Here is a 20,622-nt window from a genome sequence, read left to right on the forward strand (position 1 = left end):
AGGGGGGGTGGGGGAGGGGGGTCACGAGAATTCCCGCACGAATTTGGTGTAGAAGGAGCTGAGCTTTTCCAGAAGGATCTTCAGCTTCTCCGTGGGGGGCAGGATGGTCATGCTGGGGGAAAGGAGGGAAAAATTCCCGAAAATATTCCCCAAAAATTCCCAAAATATTCCCAAAAAATTCCCAAAATATTCCCGAAAATATTCCCGAAATATGCCCGAAATAGTCCCAAAATATGCACTAAAAATTCATAAAATATTCCCGAAAAATTCCCAAAATATTCCCAAAAATATTCCCGAAATATGCCCGAAAAAATCAAAAAATATTCCCAAAAAATTCCCAAAATATGCCCGAAAAATTCATAAAATATTCCCAAATATTCCCAAAAATATTCCCGAAAAATTCATAAAATATTCCCAAAAAATTCCCAAAAATATTCCCAAAAATATTCCCAAAAATATTCCCGAAAAATTCATAAAATATTCCCCCAAAAATTCCCAAAATATTCCCAAATATTCCGGAAAATATTCCCGAAAAATTCCCAAAAATATTCCCAAAAATATTCCCGAAATATGCCCGAAAAATTCCCAAAAATATTCCCGAAAAAATTCATAAAATATTCCCGAAAAATTCCCAAAATATTCCCAAAAATATTCCCGAAATATGCCGGAAAAATTCATAAAATGTTCCCTAAAAATTCCCAAAATATTCCCAAAAATATTCCCGAAATATGCCCGAAAAATTCACAAAATATTCCCAAATATTCCGGAAAATATTCCCAAATATTCCCAAAAATATGCCCGAAAAAATTCATAAAATGTTCACGAAAAATTCCCAAAAATATTCCCAAATATTCAGGAAAATATTCCCGAAAAAATCAAAAAATATTCCCAAAAAATTCCCCCCAAATTCCCAAAAATATTCCCGAAATATGCCCGAAAAATTCATAAAATATTCCCCAAAAAATTCACAAAATATTCCCAAAAAATTCACAAAATATTCCCGAAAAATTCATAAAATATTCCCAAATATTCCCGAAAATATTCCCGGAAAAATTCATAAAATGTTCCCGAAAAAATTCCCAAAATATTCCCAAATATTCCGGAAAATATTCCCAAATATTCCCAAAAATATGCCCGGAAAAATTCATAAAATGTTCCCAAATATTCCCAAAAATATTCCCGAAAAATTCATAAAATATTCCCGAAAAATTCATAAAATATTCCCAAAAAAATTCCCAAAATATTCCCAAAAAATTCCCAAAAATATTCCCGAAAAATTCATAAAATATTCCCGAAAAATTCCCAAAATATTCCCAAAAATATTCCCGAAATATGCCCGAAAAATTCACAAAATATTCCCAAATATTCCGGAAAATATTCCCAAATATTCCCAAAAATATGCCCGAAAAAATTCATAAAATGTTCACGAAAAATTCCCAAAAATATTCCCAAATATTCAGGAAAATATTCCCGAAAAAATCAAAAAATATTCCCAAAAAATTCCCCCCAAATTCCCAAAAATATTCCCGAAATATGCCCGAAAAATTCATAAAATATTCCCCAAAAAATTCACAAAATATTCCCAAAAAATTCACAAAATATTCCCGAAAAATTCATAAAATATTCCCAAATATTCCCGAAAATATTCCCAGAAAAATTCATAAAATATTCCCAAAAAATTCCCAAAAATATTCGCAAAACTATTCCCAAAATATGCCCGAAAAAATCACAAAATATTCCCAAAAAATTCCCCAAAAATTCCCAAAAATATTCCCGAAATATGCCCGAAAAATTCACAAAATATTCCCCAAAAAATTCCCCCAAAATTCCCAAAAATGTTCCCAAAATATGCCCGAAAAATGTAAATAATATTCCCAAAATATTCCCAAAAATATTCCCCAAAATTCCCAAAAAATTCCCAAAAAATTCCCAAAATATTCCCGAAAAAATTCATAAAATGTTCCCGAAAAATTCCCAAAATATTCCCAAATATTCCGCAAAATATTCCCGAAAAAATCATAAAATATTCCCGAAAAATTCCCCAAATATTCCCAAAAAATTCCCCAAAATATTCCCAAAATATGCCCGAAAATTCCCTAAAAATTTCCCCAAAATTTTCCAAATATTCCCAAATATTCCCCAAAATTCCAAAAAAATTCACAAAATATTCCCAAAAATTCCCTAAAAATTTCATAAAATATTTCCCCAAATATTCCCAAAAATTTCCCCAAAATTTCCTAAAAATTTCAATAAAATTTCATAAAATAGTTCCCCAAATATTCCCAAATATTCCCAAAATATTCCCAAAAATTTCCCAAAGTATTCCCAAAAAATCCCTAAAAATTTCCCACAATATTTCCCAAAAACTCCCTAAAAATTTCATAAAATATTTCCCCAAATATTCCCAAAAAATTCCCCCAAAATTTCCAAAATATTCCCAAATATTCCCAAAAATTTCCCCAAAATTTTCCAAATATTCCCCAAATATGGAGTGTGGGGATTTGGGAATTTGGGATTTGGGAATTTAGGATGGAAATGGAATTTGGGGATTTGGGGATTTGGGGATTGGGATTGGGAATTTTGGGATGGGAATTTTGGGATGGGAATTTTGGGATCAGGAATTTTGGGATCGGGAATTTTGGGATTGGGAATTTTGGGAATTTTGGGATGTGAATTTTGGGATTGGGGATGGGAATTTTGGGATGGGAATTTTGGGATGGGAATTTTGGGATGGGAATTTGGGATTGGGATTGGGATTGAGAATTTTGGGATTGGGGATTGGGAATTTTGGGATGGGAATTTTGGGATTGGGGGATGGGAATTTTGGGATTGGGAATTTTGGGATGGGAATTTTGGGATTGGGGAATGGGAATTTTGGGATGGGAATTTTGGGATGAGGATGGGAATTCTGGGATTGGGGATGGGAATTTTGGGATTGGGATTGGGGGATGGGAATTTTGGGATGGGAATTTTGGGATGGGAAATTTGGGATTGGGGGATGGGAATTTTGGGATGGGGGATCCCAAAACCAGGGAATTTGGGATAGGAATTTTGGGATTGAGAATTTTGGGATCGGGAATTTTGGGATTGGGGATTGGGAATTTGGGGATGGGAATTTTGGGATTGGGATTGGGAATTTTGGGATTGGGATTGGGAATTTTGGGATTGGGAATTTGGGATTGGGATTGGGATTGAGAATTTTGGGATTGGGGGATGGGAATTATGGGATGGGGGATGGGAATTTTGGGATGGGCATTTTGGGAATGGGGATGGGAATTTGGGGATTGGAATTTTGGGATCGGGAATTTTGGGATGGGAATTTTGGGATGGGCATTTTGGGAATGGGGATGGGAATTTGGGGATTGGAATTTTGGGATCGGGAATTTTGGGATGGGAATTTTGGGATTGGGGATTGAGGGAAGGGAATTTTGGGATTGGGGATGGAAATTTTGGGATGGGAATTTTGGGATTGGGGATCCCAAATCCAGGGAATTTGGGATGGGAATTTTGGGATTGGGGGATGGGAATTTTGGGATGGGAATTTAGGGAATTTCGGGAATTTCGTGAATTTCGGGAATTTGGAACCATCCCAGCCCCCCGTTCCCCGTTCCCCGTGTGTTTGTGGGGGCACCCACCGGAAGTGGAAGGTGCCGTCGCGCTGCCCGAAGCCGCTGCCGGGAACGACGCAAATCCCGGTGGCCTCCAAGAGGCGCAGGCAGAAAAACATGTCCGGGGCCTGGCCCTGCTCCTGGGATCGCAACGGGAATTTGGGGGGAATTTGGGGAATTTTGGGGAATTTTGGGGATTGGGGATTTGGGGTTTGGGGGTTTGGGGATTTGGGGATTTGGGGTTTGGGGTTTGGGGTTTAGGGGTTTGGGAATTTGGGGATTTGGGGATTTAGGAAAACAGGAAACGGGAATTTGGGAATTCAGGAATTTGGGGATTTGGGGATTTGGGAATTTGGGAATTCAGGATTTGGGGATTTGGGAATTGGAGGATTTGAGAATATGGGAATTCACAGATTTGGGAATTCAGGATTGGGGATTTGGGGATTTGGGATTTGGGGTTTGGGATTGGGGATTTGGGGATTTGGGGATTTGGGGATTCAGGAAAACGGGAAACAGGAATTTGGGAATTCAGGAATTTGGGGTTTGGGGATTTGGGGATTTGAGATTATGGGAATTCAGAGATTTGGGAATCCAGGATTTGGGATTTGGGGATTTGGGAATTGGGGTTTGGGGTTTGGGATTTGGGGATTTGGGGATTTGGGAATTCAGGATTGGGGATTTGGGGTTTTGGGGGTTTGGGGTTTGGGCGTTTGGGGATTTGGGGTTTGGGGGTTTGGGATTTGGGGATTGGGATTTGGGGATTTGGGGTTTGGGGTTTGGGGATTTGAGGTTTGGGGTTTGGGGATTTAGGAAAACAGGAAAGGGGAATTTGGGAATTCAGGAATTTGGGGATTTGGGATTTGACGAAACGGGAATTTGGGAATTTGGGAATTCAAGGATTTGGGATTTGGGGATCTGGGATTTGGGGTTTGGGGTTTGGGATTTGGGGTTTGGGGATTTGGGGAATTTGGGGATTTGGGACCTGGCACATTCCCAGTTTGTTCCCAGCGTTCCCAGTGTTCCCAGTTTGTTCCCAGCGTTCCCAGTATTCCCAGTTGTTTCCCAGTTGTTTCCCAGTATTCCCAGTATTCCCAGTTGTTTCCCAGTTGTTTCCCAGTATTCCCAGTGTGTTCCCAGTTTGTTCCCAGTATTCCCAGTTGTTTCCCAGTTTGTTCCCAGTATTCCCAGTTTGTTCCCAGTTGTTTCCCAGTTGTTTCCCAGTTGGTTCCCAGTTTGTTCCCAGTATTCCCAGTTGTTTCCCAGTATTCCCAGTATTCCCAGTATTCCCAGTTTGTCCCCAGTACCTTGGCGGCGGCCTGTGCGCGCTCGGGGATGTCGATGCGGGGGAAGGAGTACATGGCGCCCTGCACGGGGTTGCAGTGGATCCCCGGGGTCTGGTTAAAAATCTCCTGGGTCAGCTTCGCCTTCTGGGCCAGCGCGCCCAGCACGGCCTCCTTCTCCTGCACGGGGATCCCAGTTCGTCCCAGTTCAATCCCAGTTCATCCCAGTTCATCCACAATCCCATCCCAGTTCATCCCAGTTCATCCCAGTTCATCCCAGTTCATCCCAGTTCATCCCAGTTCATCCCATCCCAATCCAATCCCATCCCATCCTCCCAGCGCGCCCAGCACGGCCTCCTTCTCCTGCACGGGGATCCCAGCTCGTCCCAGTTCATCCCAGTTCATCCACAATACCATCCCAGTTCATCCCATCCCAATCCTAATCCCAATCCCAATCCCATCCTTTCAGCTTTCAGCCCACCCAGCACAGCCTCCTTCTCCTGCGGGGGGACACACGGATGGGAATTCTGATCCTGGATGTTCCCAATCCTAATCCCAACCATAATCCTAATCCTAATCCTAATCCCAATCCTAATCCTAATCCTAATCCTAATCCCAATCCCAATCCTAATCCCATTCCCAACCATAATCCTAATCCTAATCCTAATCCCAATCCCAATCCTAATCCCAACCATAATCCTAATCCCAATCCCAATCCCAACCATAATCCTAATCCTAATCCCAATCCTAATCCTAATCCTAATCCCAATCCTAATCCCAATCCCAATCCTAATCCCAACCATAATCCTAATCCTAATCCCAATCCTAATCCCAACCATAATCCCAACCATAATCCTAATCCCAATCCCAACCGTAATCCCAATCCTAATCCCAATCCCAATCCTAATCCCAACCATAGTCCTAATCCTAATCCCAACCATAATCCTAATCCCAACCATAATCCCAACCATAATCCTAATCCCAATCCCAATCCCTATCCTAATCCCAATCCCAATCCCAATCCTAATCCCAATCCCTATCCCAATCCTAATCCCAATCCTAACCACAATCCTAATCCTAATCCCAATCCCAACTGTAATCCTAATCCTAATCCTAATCCTAATCCCAATCCCAATCCTAATCCCAATCCCTATCCCAATCATAATCCTAATCCCAATCCCAATCCTAATCCCAACCATAATCCTAATCCCAATCCCAACCGTAATCCCAATCCTAATCCCAATCCCAATCCTAATCCCAACCATAGTCCTAATCCCAACCATAGTCCTAATCCTAATCCTAATCCCAATCCCAATCCTAATCCCAACCATAATCCTAATCCCAATCCCAATCCCAACCATAATCCTAATCCTAATCCCAATCCTAATCCTAATCCTAATCCCAATCCTAATCCCAATCCCAATCCTAATCCCAACCATAATCCTAATCCTAATCCCAATCCTAATCCCAACCATAATCCTAATCCTAATCCTAATCCCAATCCCAATCCTAATCCCAACCATAATCCCAATCCCAATCCTAATCCCAACCATAATCCTAATCCCAATCCCAATCCCAACCATAATCCTAATCCCAATCATAATCCTAATCCCAATCCCAATCCTAATCCTAATCCCAATCCCAACCATAATCCTAATCCTAATCCTAATCCCAATCCTAATCCTAGTCCCGACCCTAATCCTAATCCCAATCCCAATCCCAACCATAATCCCATTCCCAACCATAATCCTAATCCTAATCCTAATCCCAATCCCAATCCTAATCCCAACCATAATCCTAATCCTAATCCTAATCCCAATCCCAATCCTAATCCCAACCATAATCCCAATCCCAATCCTAATCCCAACCATAATCCTAATCCCAATCCCAATCCCAACCATAATCCTAATCCCAATCATAATCCTAATCCCAATCCCAATCCTAATCCTAATCCCAATCCCAACCATAATCCTAATCCTAATCCTAATCCCAATCCTAATCCTAATCCTAATCCCAATCCTAATCCCAATCCCAATCCTAATCCCAACCATAATCCTAATCCTAATCCCAATCCTAATCCCAACCATAATCCTAATCCCAATCCCAATCCCAACCATAATCATAATCCTAATCCCAATCCTAATTCTAATCCTAATCCCAATCCTAATCCCAATCCCAATCCTAGTCCCGACCCTAATCCCAGTCCTAATCCTAATCCCAATCCTAATCCCAATCCCAATCCTAATCCCAACCATAATCCTAATCCCAATCCTAATCCCAACCATAATCCTAATCTTAATCCCAATCTGAATCCCAATCCTAATCCCAATCCCAATCCTAGTCCCGACCCTAATCCCAGTCCTAATCCTAATCCCAATCCTAATCCCAATCCCAATCCTAATCCCAACCATAATCCTAATCCAAATCCTAATCCCAACCATAATCCTAATCCCAATCCTAACCACAATCCTAATCCTAATCCCAATCCCAACTGTAATCCTAATCCTAATCCCAACCATAATCCTAATCCCAATCCTAATCCCAATCCCTATCCCAATCATAATCCTAATCCCAATCCCAATCCTAATCCCAATCCCAATCCCATCCTCCCAGCGTGCCCAGCACAGCCTCCTTCTCCTGCAGGGGGATCCAGGGATGGGAGTTCTGTCCCAGTTCATCCCAGTTCATCCCAATCTCAATTCCAATCCCAATCCCATAGATCCCATAGATCCCATGGATCCCATGGATCCCAATCCCATGGATCCCATGGATCCCATAGATCCCATTGATCCCATAGATCCCATGGATCCCACAGATCCCATAGATCCCATTGATCCCATGGATCCCAATCCCATTGATCCCAATCCCATAGATCCCATGGATCCCATAGATCCCATAGATCCCCTGGATCCCACGGATCCCACACCGCCTGGAATCTCTCGTAGCTGGCCTCCCCGGGTTTGGGCGGGTCCATGACCATTGATCCCAATTCCATTGATCCCATTGTTCCCAATCCCACAGATCCCAATGATCCCACAGATCCCATAGATCCCATGGATCCCAATCCCACGGATCCCACGGATCCCAGGGATCCCATACCGCCTGGAATCTCTCGTAGCTGGGCTCCCCGGGTTTGGGCGGGTCCATGACCATAGATCCCAATCCCAATCCCATAGATCCCAATCCCACAGATCCCATAGATCCCATAGATCCCAGGGATCCCATACCGCCTGGAATCTCTCGTAGCTGGGCTCCCCGGGTTTGGGCGGGTCCATGACGGCGTCCATCACCAGCTGTCCGGGCACGGGCGGGCACAGCCGCACCGACACGAGCTTCGCCAGCTGCGCCTTCACCTCGGGGTGCAGGTTCACCACCTCCACGTAGCCGCCCCGCAGGCCACACCTGCCCCACGGCCACCAGTCGGCACCCGGCACCCGCCGTGGGCACCCACGGGTGGGGGTTTGGGGTGGGAAGCCATGGGTGGGGGTTTGGGGTGGGAGCCACGGGTGGGGGTTTGGGGTGGGGGTTTGGGATGGGATCCCATGGGTGGGGATTTGGGGTGGGAGCCATGGGTGGGGGTTTGGGATGGGATCCCATGGGTGGGGGTTTGGGATGGGATCCCATGGGTGGGGGTTTGGGGTGGGATCCATGGATGGGAACCCATGGGTGGGGGTTTGGGATGGGGGTTTGGGGTGGGAACCCATGGGTGGGGGTTTGGGATGGGGGTTTGGGATGGGAACCCATGGGTGGGCACCTATGGATGGGATCATGGATGGGAACCCATGGGTGCGGATTTGGGAGTTTGGGATGGAATCCATGGATGGAACCTATGGGTGGGGATCTGGGATAGGGATTTGGGATGGGATCCATGGGTGGGGGTTTGGGGTGGGATTCCATGAGTGGGATCCATGTATTGGAATCTATGGATGGGATCCATGGATGGGAACCCATGGAGCACACATGACATCCATGGAATCTCCACATCTGTATCCAATGTCCCTGACCCCAATCCATGACATCCATGGCCCCAATCCATGACATCCCTGACCCCAATCCATGACATCCATGGTCCCAATCCACAACATCCATGGGGTGGTGGCACCTCCATCCCCAATCAATGACATCCATGACCCCAATCCATGAAAATCCATGGTCCCAATCCATGACATCCATGGGGTGGTGGCACCTCCATCCCCAATCCATGACATCCATGACATCCATGTCCCCAATCCATGAAAAATCCATGATCCCAATCCATGACATCCATGAAAATCCATGTCCCCAACCCCAGGGGATTCACAGGGTGGTGGCACCTCAGTCCCCAACCCATGACATCCATGAAAATCCATGTCCCCAATCCATGAAAATCCATGTCCCCAATCCACGACATCCACAGGCCGGTGTCACCTCCCCCCACCCCGGGGATCCCACGGGAGCCAGGAGGGGCCGCTCCCGGCATTCCCAGCACTCACTCTCCCATGAATCCCTTGGAGATGGAGTGGAAGGAGGCCAACTCCACCTCCTCCGAGTAGGGCGGCCCCAGCTCCATCAGGACCTTCTTGAAGGAGTGGAAGGCCGAGCCCTCGGCGTACACGTTGTCCTGGTACACCTGGGGGGACGTCACCCACAATTCCAGGGCTTTTCCCGGGAAAAAGGGTGGGGAGGGGGACACACACGGCCGGGTGACCCCGCCCACCTCGTCGGCCATGAGGAAAAGTTTCTCGTCGTAGGCGAATTTGATCACTTCCTCGATGCACTCGCGGCTCTGCACCTGGCCTGGGGACACCCGGGGGGGACACGGGGGACACTGAAACTGGGGGGGGTCAGTCCGCTGCTGAACTGGGCTCCCGGGCCAGTCTTGGGCTCCCGGGCCAGTCTTGGGGTCCCACTTCAGTCTTGGGGTCCCACTTCAGTCTTGGGGTCCCAGTCCAGGCTTGGGGTCCCAGTCCAGTCTTGGGGTCCCGGGCCAGTTTTGGGGCCCCAGTCCAGTCTTGGGTTCCCAGTCCAGTCCAGAGGTCCCAGTCCAGTTCTGGGGTCCCGGGCCAGTCTTGGGGTCCCACTTCAGTCTTCAGGTCCCAGTCCAAGCTTGGGGTCCCAGTTCAGTCTTGGAGTCCCAGTCCAGTTTTGGGGTCCCCAAGGTCCCAGTCCAGTTTTGGGGTCCCAGTCCAGTTTTGGGGTCCCAGTACAGTTCTGGGGTCCCAGTCCAGTCCTGAGTTCCCAGTCCAGTTTTAGTTTCCCAGTCCAGTTTTAGTTTCCCAGTCCAGCCCAGGAGTCCCAGTCCAGTCTTGGGGTCCCAGTCCAGTTCTGGGGTCCCAGTCCAGTTTTAGTTTCCCAGTCCAGTTTTAGTTTCCCAGTCCAGCCCAGAGGTCCCAGTCCAGTTTTGGGATCCCAATCCCAGTCTGTGGATCCCGGCTCAGTTTTGGGGTCCCAGCTCACCCTGGATCCCACCCCAGGTGTCCCACACCAGATATCCCACCCCATGGATGCCATCCCATAGATCCCATCCCATGTGTCCCACCCCACCCATCCCATGTGTCCCACCCCACCCCATAGATCCCATCCCATGGATCCCATCCCACCCCATCCCATGTGTCCCACCCCACCCCATAGATCCCACCCCATAGATTCCACCCCATAGATTCCACCCCATAGATTCCACCCCATAGATTCCACCCCATGGATCCCACCCCATGGATCCCATCCCATCCCACCCCATGGATCCCACCCCATGGATCCCATCCCATGCATCCCATCCCACCCCACCCCATGGATCCCATCCCACCCCAAGGATCCCATCCCATGGATCCCATCCCACCCCATAGATCCCACCCCATAGATCCCACCCCACGGATCCCATCCCACGGATCCAATCCCACCCCACGGACCCCACCCCAAGGATCCCATCCCATGGATCCAATCCCACCCCACGGACCCCACCCCAAGGATCCCATCCCATGGATCCAATCCCACCCCATAGATCCCACCCCAAGGATCCCATCCCATGGATCCCATCCCACCCCACAGATCCCACCCCACGGACCCCACCCCACTCTCCCACCCCACAGATCCCACCCCACGGACCCCACCCCACTCTCCCACCCCAGGGACCCCACCCCACTCTCCCACCCCACAGATCCCACCCCAGGGACCCCACCCCACTCTCCCACCCCAGGGACCCCACCCCACCCTCCCACCCCACAGATCCCCCCCCCCCCCGCCCCCCATTGCGGTTACCGGTGGGGTTGCCGGGGTTGATGATGCAGAGCACGCGGGGGCAGCAGCGCTTGCGACCCTCGGCCAGCGCCCGGCGCAGCTCGGCCACGTCGAGCGCCCAGCAGCGCTCCTCGGCCAGGTAATAATTGAGCTGCACCGCCTCCAGCTCCGCCAGGGCCGCCGAGTAGAGCGGGTACTGCGGGATCGGGATCAGAACCCCCGTGCGAGACCCGCCCGAACCCGACACCAACAGCTTCAGCACGTTCTGGAATGAGAGAGGGGAGGGGGAGTGAGGGGCGGGGGGGAATGGGGAGGTGGTGGGGACAGTGAGGGGGACGGGATGGGGACGGGATGGGGACAATCCGGGGGATAGCGTGGGGTGGGAATGGGGAGATCGTGGGGACAGTGAGGGGGACGGGATGGGGACACGGTGGGGACAATCGGGGGACAGTGTATGGTGGGAATTGGGAGATCGTGGGGACAGTGAGGGGGACGGGATGGGGACGGGATGGGGACAATCAGGGGATAGCGTGGGGTGGGAATCGGGAGATCGTGGGGACAATCTTGGGGACAGTGAGGGGTAGGAATGGGGACGTGGTGGGGACGTGGTGGGGACAATCAGGGGACAGCGTGGAGTGGAAATCAGGAGATCGTGGGGACGTGGTGGGGACAATCAGGGGACAATCGTGGGGACAATCGGGGACAGGATGGGGTGGGAATCAAGAGATCGTGGGGACAACCAGGGGACAATCAGGGGACAATGGTGGGAACTGGGACATCGTGGGGACCGTGAGGGGACAGTGAGGGGAATCCGGAGATCGTGGGGACAATCAGGGGACACTGAGGGGACAGGACAGGGTGGGGACATCACGGGGACAATGAGGGGACATCATGAGAACATCACGGGGACATGGCGGGGCTGGGAATGAGGACACCATGGGGACATCACGGGGACAATGGTGGGGACAGTGAGGACAATGCAGGGACAGCAACTTGGCGACAGCGGGACCGTGACAACGACACGGGGACAACGCGGGGACAACGAGGGGGGGAGTGGGGACAACGCGGGGACAACCCAGCGCCACCATCACCACGGCAACCCCCATGGCCTCGGCGACAACGCGGGAGCTGGCACTGTCCCCGGGGCAGGAGCTGGCACTGTCCCCGGGGCAGGAGCTGGCACTGTCCCCAAGGCAGGAGCTGGCACTGTCCCCGGGGCAGGAGCTGGCATTGTCCCCAGCCAGGCGTGGGGACACCAAGGACACGCCACCCCCCCCCCCCCCCCCCCACCCCGGGAGATGCCACAAAGGTCCCTTTGTCGCCGGCCACCGTGGGAACGGCCGGGGGGTGGCACCGCGCCATCGAGGGTTGGGCTGGGTTGGGTTGGGGGGGGGTGGTGGCCGATGTCACCGGTGTCACCGATGTCACCGCACCACGATGGCGTCGCTGGCGCCCGTGGACAGGAAGATGTCGTCGGCTTTGGAGGGGACACCGTCGCGACGCTCGATGTAGCGCGCCACGCTCTCCCGAACCATCTGCACGCCGGGGCTGGCGCTGTAGGAACCTGCCAGGGGACAGCCACGTTGTCACCTCCCCCTCACCCCCCAACTTCAGGTGACACCCGAGGTTGTCCCCAAGCTCCGGGGGTGGCGAGGGGAGGTGACACCGACCCACGCTCTGGCCACCGCAAGCCTCCAAAAGTCGCTGCGCTCGCTCCTTGGCGTCGCTGGGGAGGGACGCGTCCTTCATGAGCTCCGGGCACAGGCACAGCGCTGTCACCTGAGGGGACAGCGAGGTGACAGAGAGGTGACAAAGCAACCCCGGGAAGGGGTGGTGGCAGTGCCGAGGTGTCGCCGAGGCCGTACCTGGCGGAGGAAGGTGATGGGCTGCTGGCCCATGGCGTGCGCGTCACCGATGTTGGCCTTGATCACCTCGGTGAAGGGCTTGGGGACACCCTGGGGGGACACGGGGGACAGCGGTGGGGACAGGGGACAGGGATGGGGACAGGGGACAGGGACAGGGATGGGGACACGAGGAGGGGATGGGGACAGGGACAGAGATGGGGACAGGGACACGAATGGGGACAAGGGACAGGGACAAGGACAGGGATAAGGAAAAGGGACAGGGATGGGGACAGGGACAAGGGATGGGGACACGAGGAGGGGATGGGGACAGGGACAGGGACAGGGATAAGGAAAAGGGACAGGGACAGGGATGGGGACAGGGGACAGGGACAGGGACAGGGACAAAGGACAAAGGCAGGGGACAGGAACAGGGACAGGGACAAGGGATGGGGACACCAGGAGGGGACAGGGACAGGGACAGAAGGGACAGGGACAAAGGACAAGGGACAGGAATAGGGACAGGGATGGGGACAGGGACAAGAATTGGGACAGAGATTGGGACAAGGGACAGAAACAAGGGACAGGGACGGGGACAAGGGACAGGGACAGCAGGGACAACAGGGACAGGGGGACAGGAATGGGGACAAGGGACAAGGACAGGGACAGGGACAAGGATGGGGACAGTGACAACTCAGGGGCCGTGACCTCCCTGTCCCCCCACCCAGTGCCACCCCCCCCCCCCGTGTCCCCACCAGCCGAGTGACGTCACCCCCGTGTCCCCTGCCCTGGGACAACACCGGGGACACCTTGGGGACACTTTGGGGACACCCTGGGGACACTTTGGGGACACCTTGGGGACATCCGGGCCAGCCCTGGCAGGGCGGCAGCCGCGTCCCCACCCCCAGCCCAGGTGACCGAGGCCACTCGAGCCGGACTTTGGCCACCTCGGGTGGCACCGCCCCGATTGTGTCACCTCTGTCACCCGGCCTCACCCCCTGTCACCTCCTGTCACCTCTTGTCACCAAAGCCACCCCCCCACCCCGAAAAAAAAGGTGGGGACAAAGGGGACCCCGATTTTGGGGACAGAAATTCCCGTTTTGGGGGTGGCCTGGAAGGGAAAATTCTTTTTTTTTTTTTTTTTTTTTTTGGGGGGGGGGGGAATTCTTTTTTGGGGGGGGTTAAAATAATTTTTTGGGGTAAAAAAACGTTTTTTCGGGGAAAAAAAATCAAATTTTGGGGTAAAATCCCCTTTTTTGGGGCGATAAAAATCTTTTTTTAGGGAGGTTAAAGGCAGTTTTGGGGAGCGAAAGGATTTTTGGAATAAAGTTTTTTTTGGGGGGGGGAAAAAAACTTTTTTTGAGAAATAAAATCTTTTTTAGGGGGATAAAAACTCATTTTGGGGGAGATAAAATCCCCTTTTTGGGGGGTAAAACCCCTTTTTGGGGCGGAAATCCTTTTTTTTGGGAGGAAAAATCCTATTTTTGGGGGGAAAAATCCCAATTTTTGGGGGGAATAAATCACATTTTTGGGGGGTAAAATCCCAATTTTGGGGGGGTAAAACCCCAATTTTTGGGGGGAAAAATCCCAATTTTGGGGGGGGTAAAACCCCAATTTTTGGGGGGAAAAATCCCAATTTTTGGGGGTTCTTATGGGGCCAAGTTTGGGATGTTCCATTTTTTTTTGGGGGGGGGCACAGAGAGGGGTCCCGATTTAGGGGGGAGGGGACCCCAAATTTTGGGGTGGGGGGGGTCTCGATTTTGGGGGGAGGTGTCCGAGTTTTGGGGAATTCTCCCGGTTTTTGGGGGGATTATCCTGATTTTTTGGTGGAATTCTCCCGGTTTTGGGGGGATTATCCCGTTTTTTGGGGAATTCTCCCGGTTTTTGGGGGGGATTTTCCGATTTTTGGGGGAATTCTCCCGGTTTTTGGGGGGGTTATCCCGATTTTTGAGGGGGATTATCCCGGTTTTTTGGGAATTATTCCGAATTTTTGGGAATTCTCCCGGTTTTTGGGAGGATTATCCCGGTTTTGGGAGGATTATCCCTATTTGGGGGGGGGATTATCCCGATTTTTTGGGGAATTCTCCCGGTTTGGGGGCGTTTATCCCGGTTTTGGGGTGATTCTCCCGGGTTTTGGGGGGGTTTATCCCGATTTTTTGGGGGAATTCTCCCGGTTTTGGGGGGTTTATCCCGGTTTGGGTTTGGGTTATCCCGGTTCCGGCACTGAATGTCCCGGTTCCCGTGGGCTGTTCCCGGTCCAGGGTCAGTTTATCCCGGTTCAGGGAGCGCTGTTCCCTGTCCGGGACTCAATGTCCCGGTTCCCGGGGTCTAGTCCCGGTTCAGGACCGGATTATCCCGGTCTGCTCCAGATTCTCCCGGTTCCCGAGGGCTATTCCCGGTTCGGGATCTCATTTCCCGGTTCGGGGCCGGATTATCCCGAATTCTCCTACCCCGGTACTGAGTGTCCCGTTTCAAACCCGGATTGTCCCGGTCCGGACCGGGCTGTCCCCGTTCCCGTGCGCTATTCCCGGTTCGAGATCCCATTTCCCGTTTCAGTCCCGGATTATCCCGAATTCTCCCAACCCGGTATCCAATTCTCCGGTTCCGTTGCGGTCCGGTTTAGGCAATTTCGGGTTAAATTAATTTTTTTTGATATTTTTGGGGGGGTTTTTTCCCGGTACCTTTCGCAGCTCCTGCTCGATCTCCAGGGCGCGGCTGACGATGGGGCCGCGCACCGCGTACTCCACCCGGCGGATCGCGGGGTTCATCGTTTCGGGGGTCAACACCCGACCCCTCCGGGCTCCCCCGGTGGCCGCCGCCGCCGCCGCCGCCGCCGCCGCCATGGCCAGGAGCCTGCGGGGCCGCAGCGCCCTCAGAGCCCGCATGGGCCCCTCACCGGCGACACCGCGACAATCGCGACAGCGCCCACCCCCCACCCACGACCGACCCCGGCCAACCCCAAAAAATAAATTCAATTCTAGAACGGGATGGGTGAAGGAGGAGAGCGGGTTGTTGGCGCACCCCGAACCTCCCCGCTCTCGTCGGGTTCGGACGGTACCGGGGTTGGTTCGAAAGAGGCGACAACGGGCAACGGGCAACGGGCAACGGGCAACGGGCAACGGGCAACGGGCAACCGGGGGGGGCGAGCGGCAACGGGCGGAGGGCAACGGGCAACGGGGGGGGGCGGCGGGGGACGGCACGTGGAGCGCGGGAAGAGGGGACAGCGGGGACAGCGGGGACAGCGGGGACAGCGGGGACAGGGGTGGCACCTGGGACAGGGACAGGGTGGCACCGGGACAGCGGGGACAGGGGTGGCACCTGGGGACAGGAGGGACAGGGACAAGGGTGGCACCTGGGGACAGGAGGGACAGGGACAAGGGTGGCACCTGGGGGCAATGGGGACAGGGAGAGGGGTGGCACCTGGGGAGAGCGGGGACAGGGACAAGGGTGGCACTCGGGGGCAATGGGACAGGGACAAGGGTGGCACCTGGGACAGCGGGGACAGGGACAAGGGTGGCACCTGGGGACAGGAGGGACAGGGACAAGGGTGGCACCTGGGGGCAATGGGGACAGGGAGAGGGGTGGCACCTGGGGAGAGCGGGGACAGGGACAGGAGTGGCACTCGGGGGCAATGGGACAGGGACAGGGGTGGCACCTGGGACAGCAGGGACAGGGGTGGCACCTGGGGACAATGGGAACAGGGACAAGGGTGGCACCTGGGGGCAATGGGGACAGGGACAGGGGTGGCACCTGGGACAGCGGGGACAGGGGTGGCACCCGGGGGCAATGGGACAGGGACAGGGGTGGCACCTGGGGACAGCAGGGACAGGGACAGAGGTGGCACCTGGGGGCAATGGGGACAGGGACAGGGGTGGCACCTGGGGACAGCGGGGACAGGGAATGGGACACCGGGAATGGGACATCAGGAATGGGGGGGACAAATGACATCGGGAATGGGACGCTGGGAATGGGACATCGGGAATGGGACACTGGGAATGGGATGGGACACGGGGGATGGGCAGGTGGCAGCGGGGACAGCGGGGACACGGAAAGGGGTGACATCGGGACACTGGGAGTGGCACCCGGGGGCAAAAGGCACCGGGGTTGGGATTCCGGGAATGGGAGGGGACACTGGGGATGTGACATCGGGAATGGGACACTGGGGATGTGACATCGGGAATGGGGTGGCACCGGGGACAACGGGGACGGGGACGGGGACAGGGACAGGGGACAGGGGTGGCATCGAGGGCAAAAGGCACCGGAAATGGGACAATGGGAATGGGGGGGACAAACGACACCGGGAATGGGACACGGGGGATGGGCAGGTGGCAGCGGGGACAGCGGGGACAGGGACAGGGGTGGCACCGGGGACAAAAGACACCGGGGATGGGACACCGGGAACGGGCAGGTGGCACCGGGTGGCACCGGGGACAAAAGGCACCGGGGATGGGACACCGGGAACGGGCAGGTGGCACCGGGGACCGAGCAGTGACACCGGCACCGAGACTGGGACAAACTGGGAAGGAGGGTGGCACCGGGAAGGGGACACCGGGGACAACGGGGACACCGGGAAAGGAGGTGGCACCGGGACAGGGGACAGGCGGTGACACCGGGACTGGGACAAACCGACACCGGCACTGGGGACCGGTGACAATTGGCACCGGGAAGGGGACACCGGGAAAGGAAGTGGCACCAGGAACAGGGGACAAAGGGCACGAGGGTGGCACCGGTCAAGGCCGGGGAGGGGGGGGGGGGGTGGCACTGGGGACAACGGGCACCGGGGGGGGGGACAACGGACTCCGGGCAGGGGGTGGCACCCGGAGCGTGTCACCCGCCGGGATTGGGGACAGGCGACACGGGGGGTGGTGGGACAGGGGGATGTGGGAATTTGGGACCTCAGACCCCCCCTAAAATGTCCCCAAAATGTCCCCAAAATGTCCCCAAAAATCCCCGCTCACATCGCCCCCCAGCGGAGCCAACCGCCGCGCCCGCGCTGGCCACGCCCCCGCAGCTGTCAATCAACATCGAGGCCACGCCCCACTCGAAGCCGATTGGCTGAGGGCAGAAGGGGCGGGGCAGGAAGGCACCAAACAGCGGAGGGACGGGGGGGGTCAATATGGGATTCCCCCCCCCCCATTGGGGGTCCCAATGGATTCTCCCATTTAGGGACCGCAATGGGGGTCCCCAAAAATCCCCAAACTTCATTCGGGGACCCCAAAAATCCCCCCGAGGGGTCCCCAAAAATCCCCAAACCTCATTCGGGGACCCCAAAAATCCCCCCGAGGGGTCCCCAAAAATCCCCAAACCTCATTTGGGGACCCCAAAAATCCCCCCGAGGGGTCCCCAAAAATCCCCAAACCTCAATTGGGGACCCCAAAAGTCCCCCCGAGGGGTCCCCAAAAATCCCCAAACTTCATTCGGGGACCCCAAAAATCCCCAACCCTCATTTGGGGACCCCAAACATCCCCCATAGACCCCTCCCTAAATCTGGTCCTAAGTTTAGGGCGTCCTAATTTAGGATCCCCTAAATCCAATTTTTCCTCCATTTGGGATCCTCCTAAATGGGAAAACCCCAAATCCCGTTTCTCCCCTAAATTCCCCCATTTAGGATCCCCTAAATCCCTTTTTTTCCCCCATTTAGGATCCCCCAAACCCTTTTAGGATCCCCTAAATCTTCCCCAACCCCATTTAGGATCCCCTAAATCATCCCTAAACTCCATTTAGGATCCCCCAAATCCCATTTGGGATCCCCCAAACCCCATTTAGGATCCCCCAAATCCCATTTCCCCCTTTTAGGATCCCATAAATCCCCCCCCCAACACCATTTAGGATCTCCCAATCCTTTTAGGATCCCCCAAATCCCATTTGGGATCCCTCAAACCCCTTTTAGGATCCCCCAAATCCCTTTCAGGATCCCCCAAATCCTCCCTAACCCCATTTAGGATCCCATAAATTCTCCCCAAACTCCATTTAGGATCCCCCAAACCCTTTTAGGATCCCATATATCCTCCCAAACCCCATTTAGAATCCCCCAAACCTTTTTAGGATCCCATAAATCCTCCCCAAATCCTTTTAGGATCCCATAAATCCCATTTCCCCCTTTTAGGATCCCCCAAATCTTCCCAAAACCCCATTTAGGATCCCCAAAACCCCATTTAGGATCCCCTAAATCCCCTTTTAAGATCCCCCAAACCCCTTTTAGGATTCCCTAAATCTTCTCTAAACCCCATTTAGGATCCCCCAAACCCCTTTTAGTATCCCCCAAATCCTCCCCAAACCCCTTTTAGGATCCCCCAAAACCCCTTTAGGACCCCCACACCCCATTTTAGGATCCCCCAAATCCCATTTCCCCCTTTTAGGATCCCCCAAATCCTCCCCAAAGCCCATTTAGAATTCTCCAAATCCCTTTTAGGATCCCATAAATCCTCCCAAACCCCTTTTAGAATCGCCAAAACCCCTTTTAGGATCCCCCAAACCCTTTTAGGATCCCCCAAACCCCATTTAGGATCCCCAAAACTCCTTTTAGGATCCCCCAAACCTCATTTAGTATCCCCCAAATCCCATTTAGGATCGCCCAAACCCTTTTGGGATTCCATAAATCTTCCCCAAATCGCATTTAGGATCCCCCAAAACCCCATTTAGGATCCCCCAAATCCCTTTTAGGATCCCCCAAATCTTCCCCAAACCCCATTTAGAATCCCCCAAACCCTTTTAGGATCCCCCAAATCCGCCCCAAACCCCTTTTAGGATCCCCCAAACTCCTTTTAGCATCCCCCACTCCCATTTTAGGATCCCCCAAATCCCATTTCCCCCTTTTAGGATCCCCCAAATCCTCCCCAAACCCCATTTAGAATCCCCTAAATCCCATTTAGGATCCCCCAAACCCCATTTAGGATCCCCCAAATCCTCCCCAAACCCCATTTAGGATCCCCCAAACCCTTTTAGGATCCCCCAAATCCTCCCCAAATCCCATTTAGAATCCCCAAAACCCTTTTAGGATCCCCCAAATCCTCCCCAAACCCCACTTAGGATCCCCCAAACCCCATTTAGGATCCCCCAAACCCTTTTAGGATCCCCCAAATCCCATTTCCCCCTTTTAGGATCCCCCAAACCCTCCCCAACCCCATTCCCGCTCCCGAGCACGTTCCAGTTCCACCCCCAACCCTTATCAACCCCTTCCAGCACCCCAAAAAAAAACCCAAAAAACCCCAAAAAAACCGAACCCCACCCTTTTCCCCTACAACTCCCCCGGGGCCGCCTTTGGGGTTTTTGGGGTTTTTTGGGGTTTTTTGGGGTTTTTTTGGGGTTTTTGGGGTCACCCCAAAGCGAGCTCTGACCTTTCCCTGCAGCTGCCGCGGGGCCCGAAATAGAAACGGGGCCGGGGGAGGGGAGGATTTGGGATTTTGGGGGTGCCCCGCCCCCATAAAGGGCCACCCCAAAAAAGGTTTTGGGGCGGGGTCGTTGTAGGGTGGGGGTTTGGGAATTTTGGGGCGCGGGTTTTTTGGGGGTTTTTGGGAAGTTCTTGGGGTGGGGTTTTTTTATGGGGTGGGGTCTCCCCGAAAAGTTTTCAGTGAGGTTTGGGGGAGTCTTAAAAATCCTAAATGGGGGATTTGGGGTTCCTGAAATCCTAAATGTGGGATTTGGGGGTCCTAAAATCCTAAATGTGGGATTTGGGGGGGT

General features: G+C 53.1%; 1 protein-coding gene across 2 annotated transcripts; it reads right to left on the bottom strand.

Moving 5' to 3' along the window:
- Nucleotide 1: 1 nt before the first annotated feature.
- On the bottom strand, nucleotides 2–20,578 carry GPT (glutamic--pyruvic transaminase). Of its 2 annotated transcripts, none has more exons than XM_088180640.1 (12): nucleotides 20,280–20,578; nucleotides 15,624–15,795; nucleotides 12,967–13,056; nucleotides 12,772–12,880; nucleotides 12,535–12,665; nucleotides 11,123–11,366; nucleotides 9,585–9,664; nucleotides 9,361–9,497; nucleotides 8,116–8,290; nucleotides 4,913–5,068; nucleotides 3,636–3,748; nucleotides 2–112 (listed from the first exon to the last, which is right to left on the bottom strand). In XM_088180640.1, exons 2-12 carry the CDS (start codon nucleotides 15,783–15,785, stop codon nucleotides 22–24), a joined length of 1,488 nt encoding a protein of 495 aa, XP_088036766.1. In that variant the 5' UTR covers nucleotides 15,786–15,795; nucleotides 20,280–20,578; the 3' UTR covers nucleotides 2–21. The 2 variants fall into 2 exon arrangements, with proteins under 2 accessions (XP_088036766.1, XP_088036759.1); XM_088180633.1 differs by lacking the exon at nucleotides 20,280–20,578 and adding an exon at nucleotides 17,901–18,231.
- Nucleotides 20,579–20,622: the final 44 nt, after the last annotated feature.

The sequence above is a fragment of the Sturnus vulgaris genome, chromosome 1, assembly GCF_052056855.1.
Source record: "Sturnus vulgaris isolate bStuVul1 chromosome 1, bStuVul1.hap1, whole genome shotgun sequence".
NCBI classification, from domain to species: Eukaryota; Metazoa; Chordata; class Aves; order Passeriformes; family Sturnidae; genus Sturnus; species Sturnus vulgaris.

What these genes read in the sequence shown, in the direction of transcription:
- GPT (XM_088180633.1), bottom strand. An exon ending in TCGAGCAGGAGCTGCGAAAG is followed by an intron (nt 13,057 to 15,623) that starts GTACCGGGAAAA and finishes GTGTCCCCCCAG; the next exon opens with GGTGTCCCCAAGCCCTTCAC. An exon ending in TCCAAGGGATTCATGGGAGA is followed by an intron (nt 8,291 to 9,360) that starts GTGAGTGCTGGG and finishes GCCGTGGGGCAG; the next exon opens with GTGTGGCCTGCGGGGCGGCT.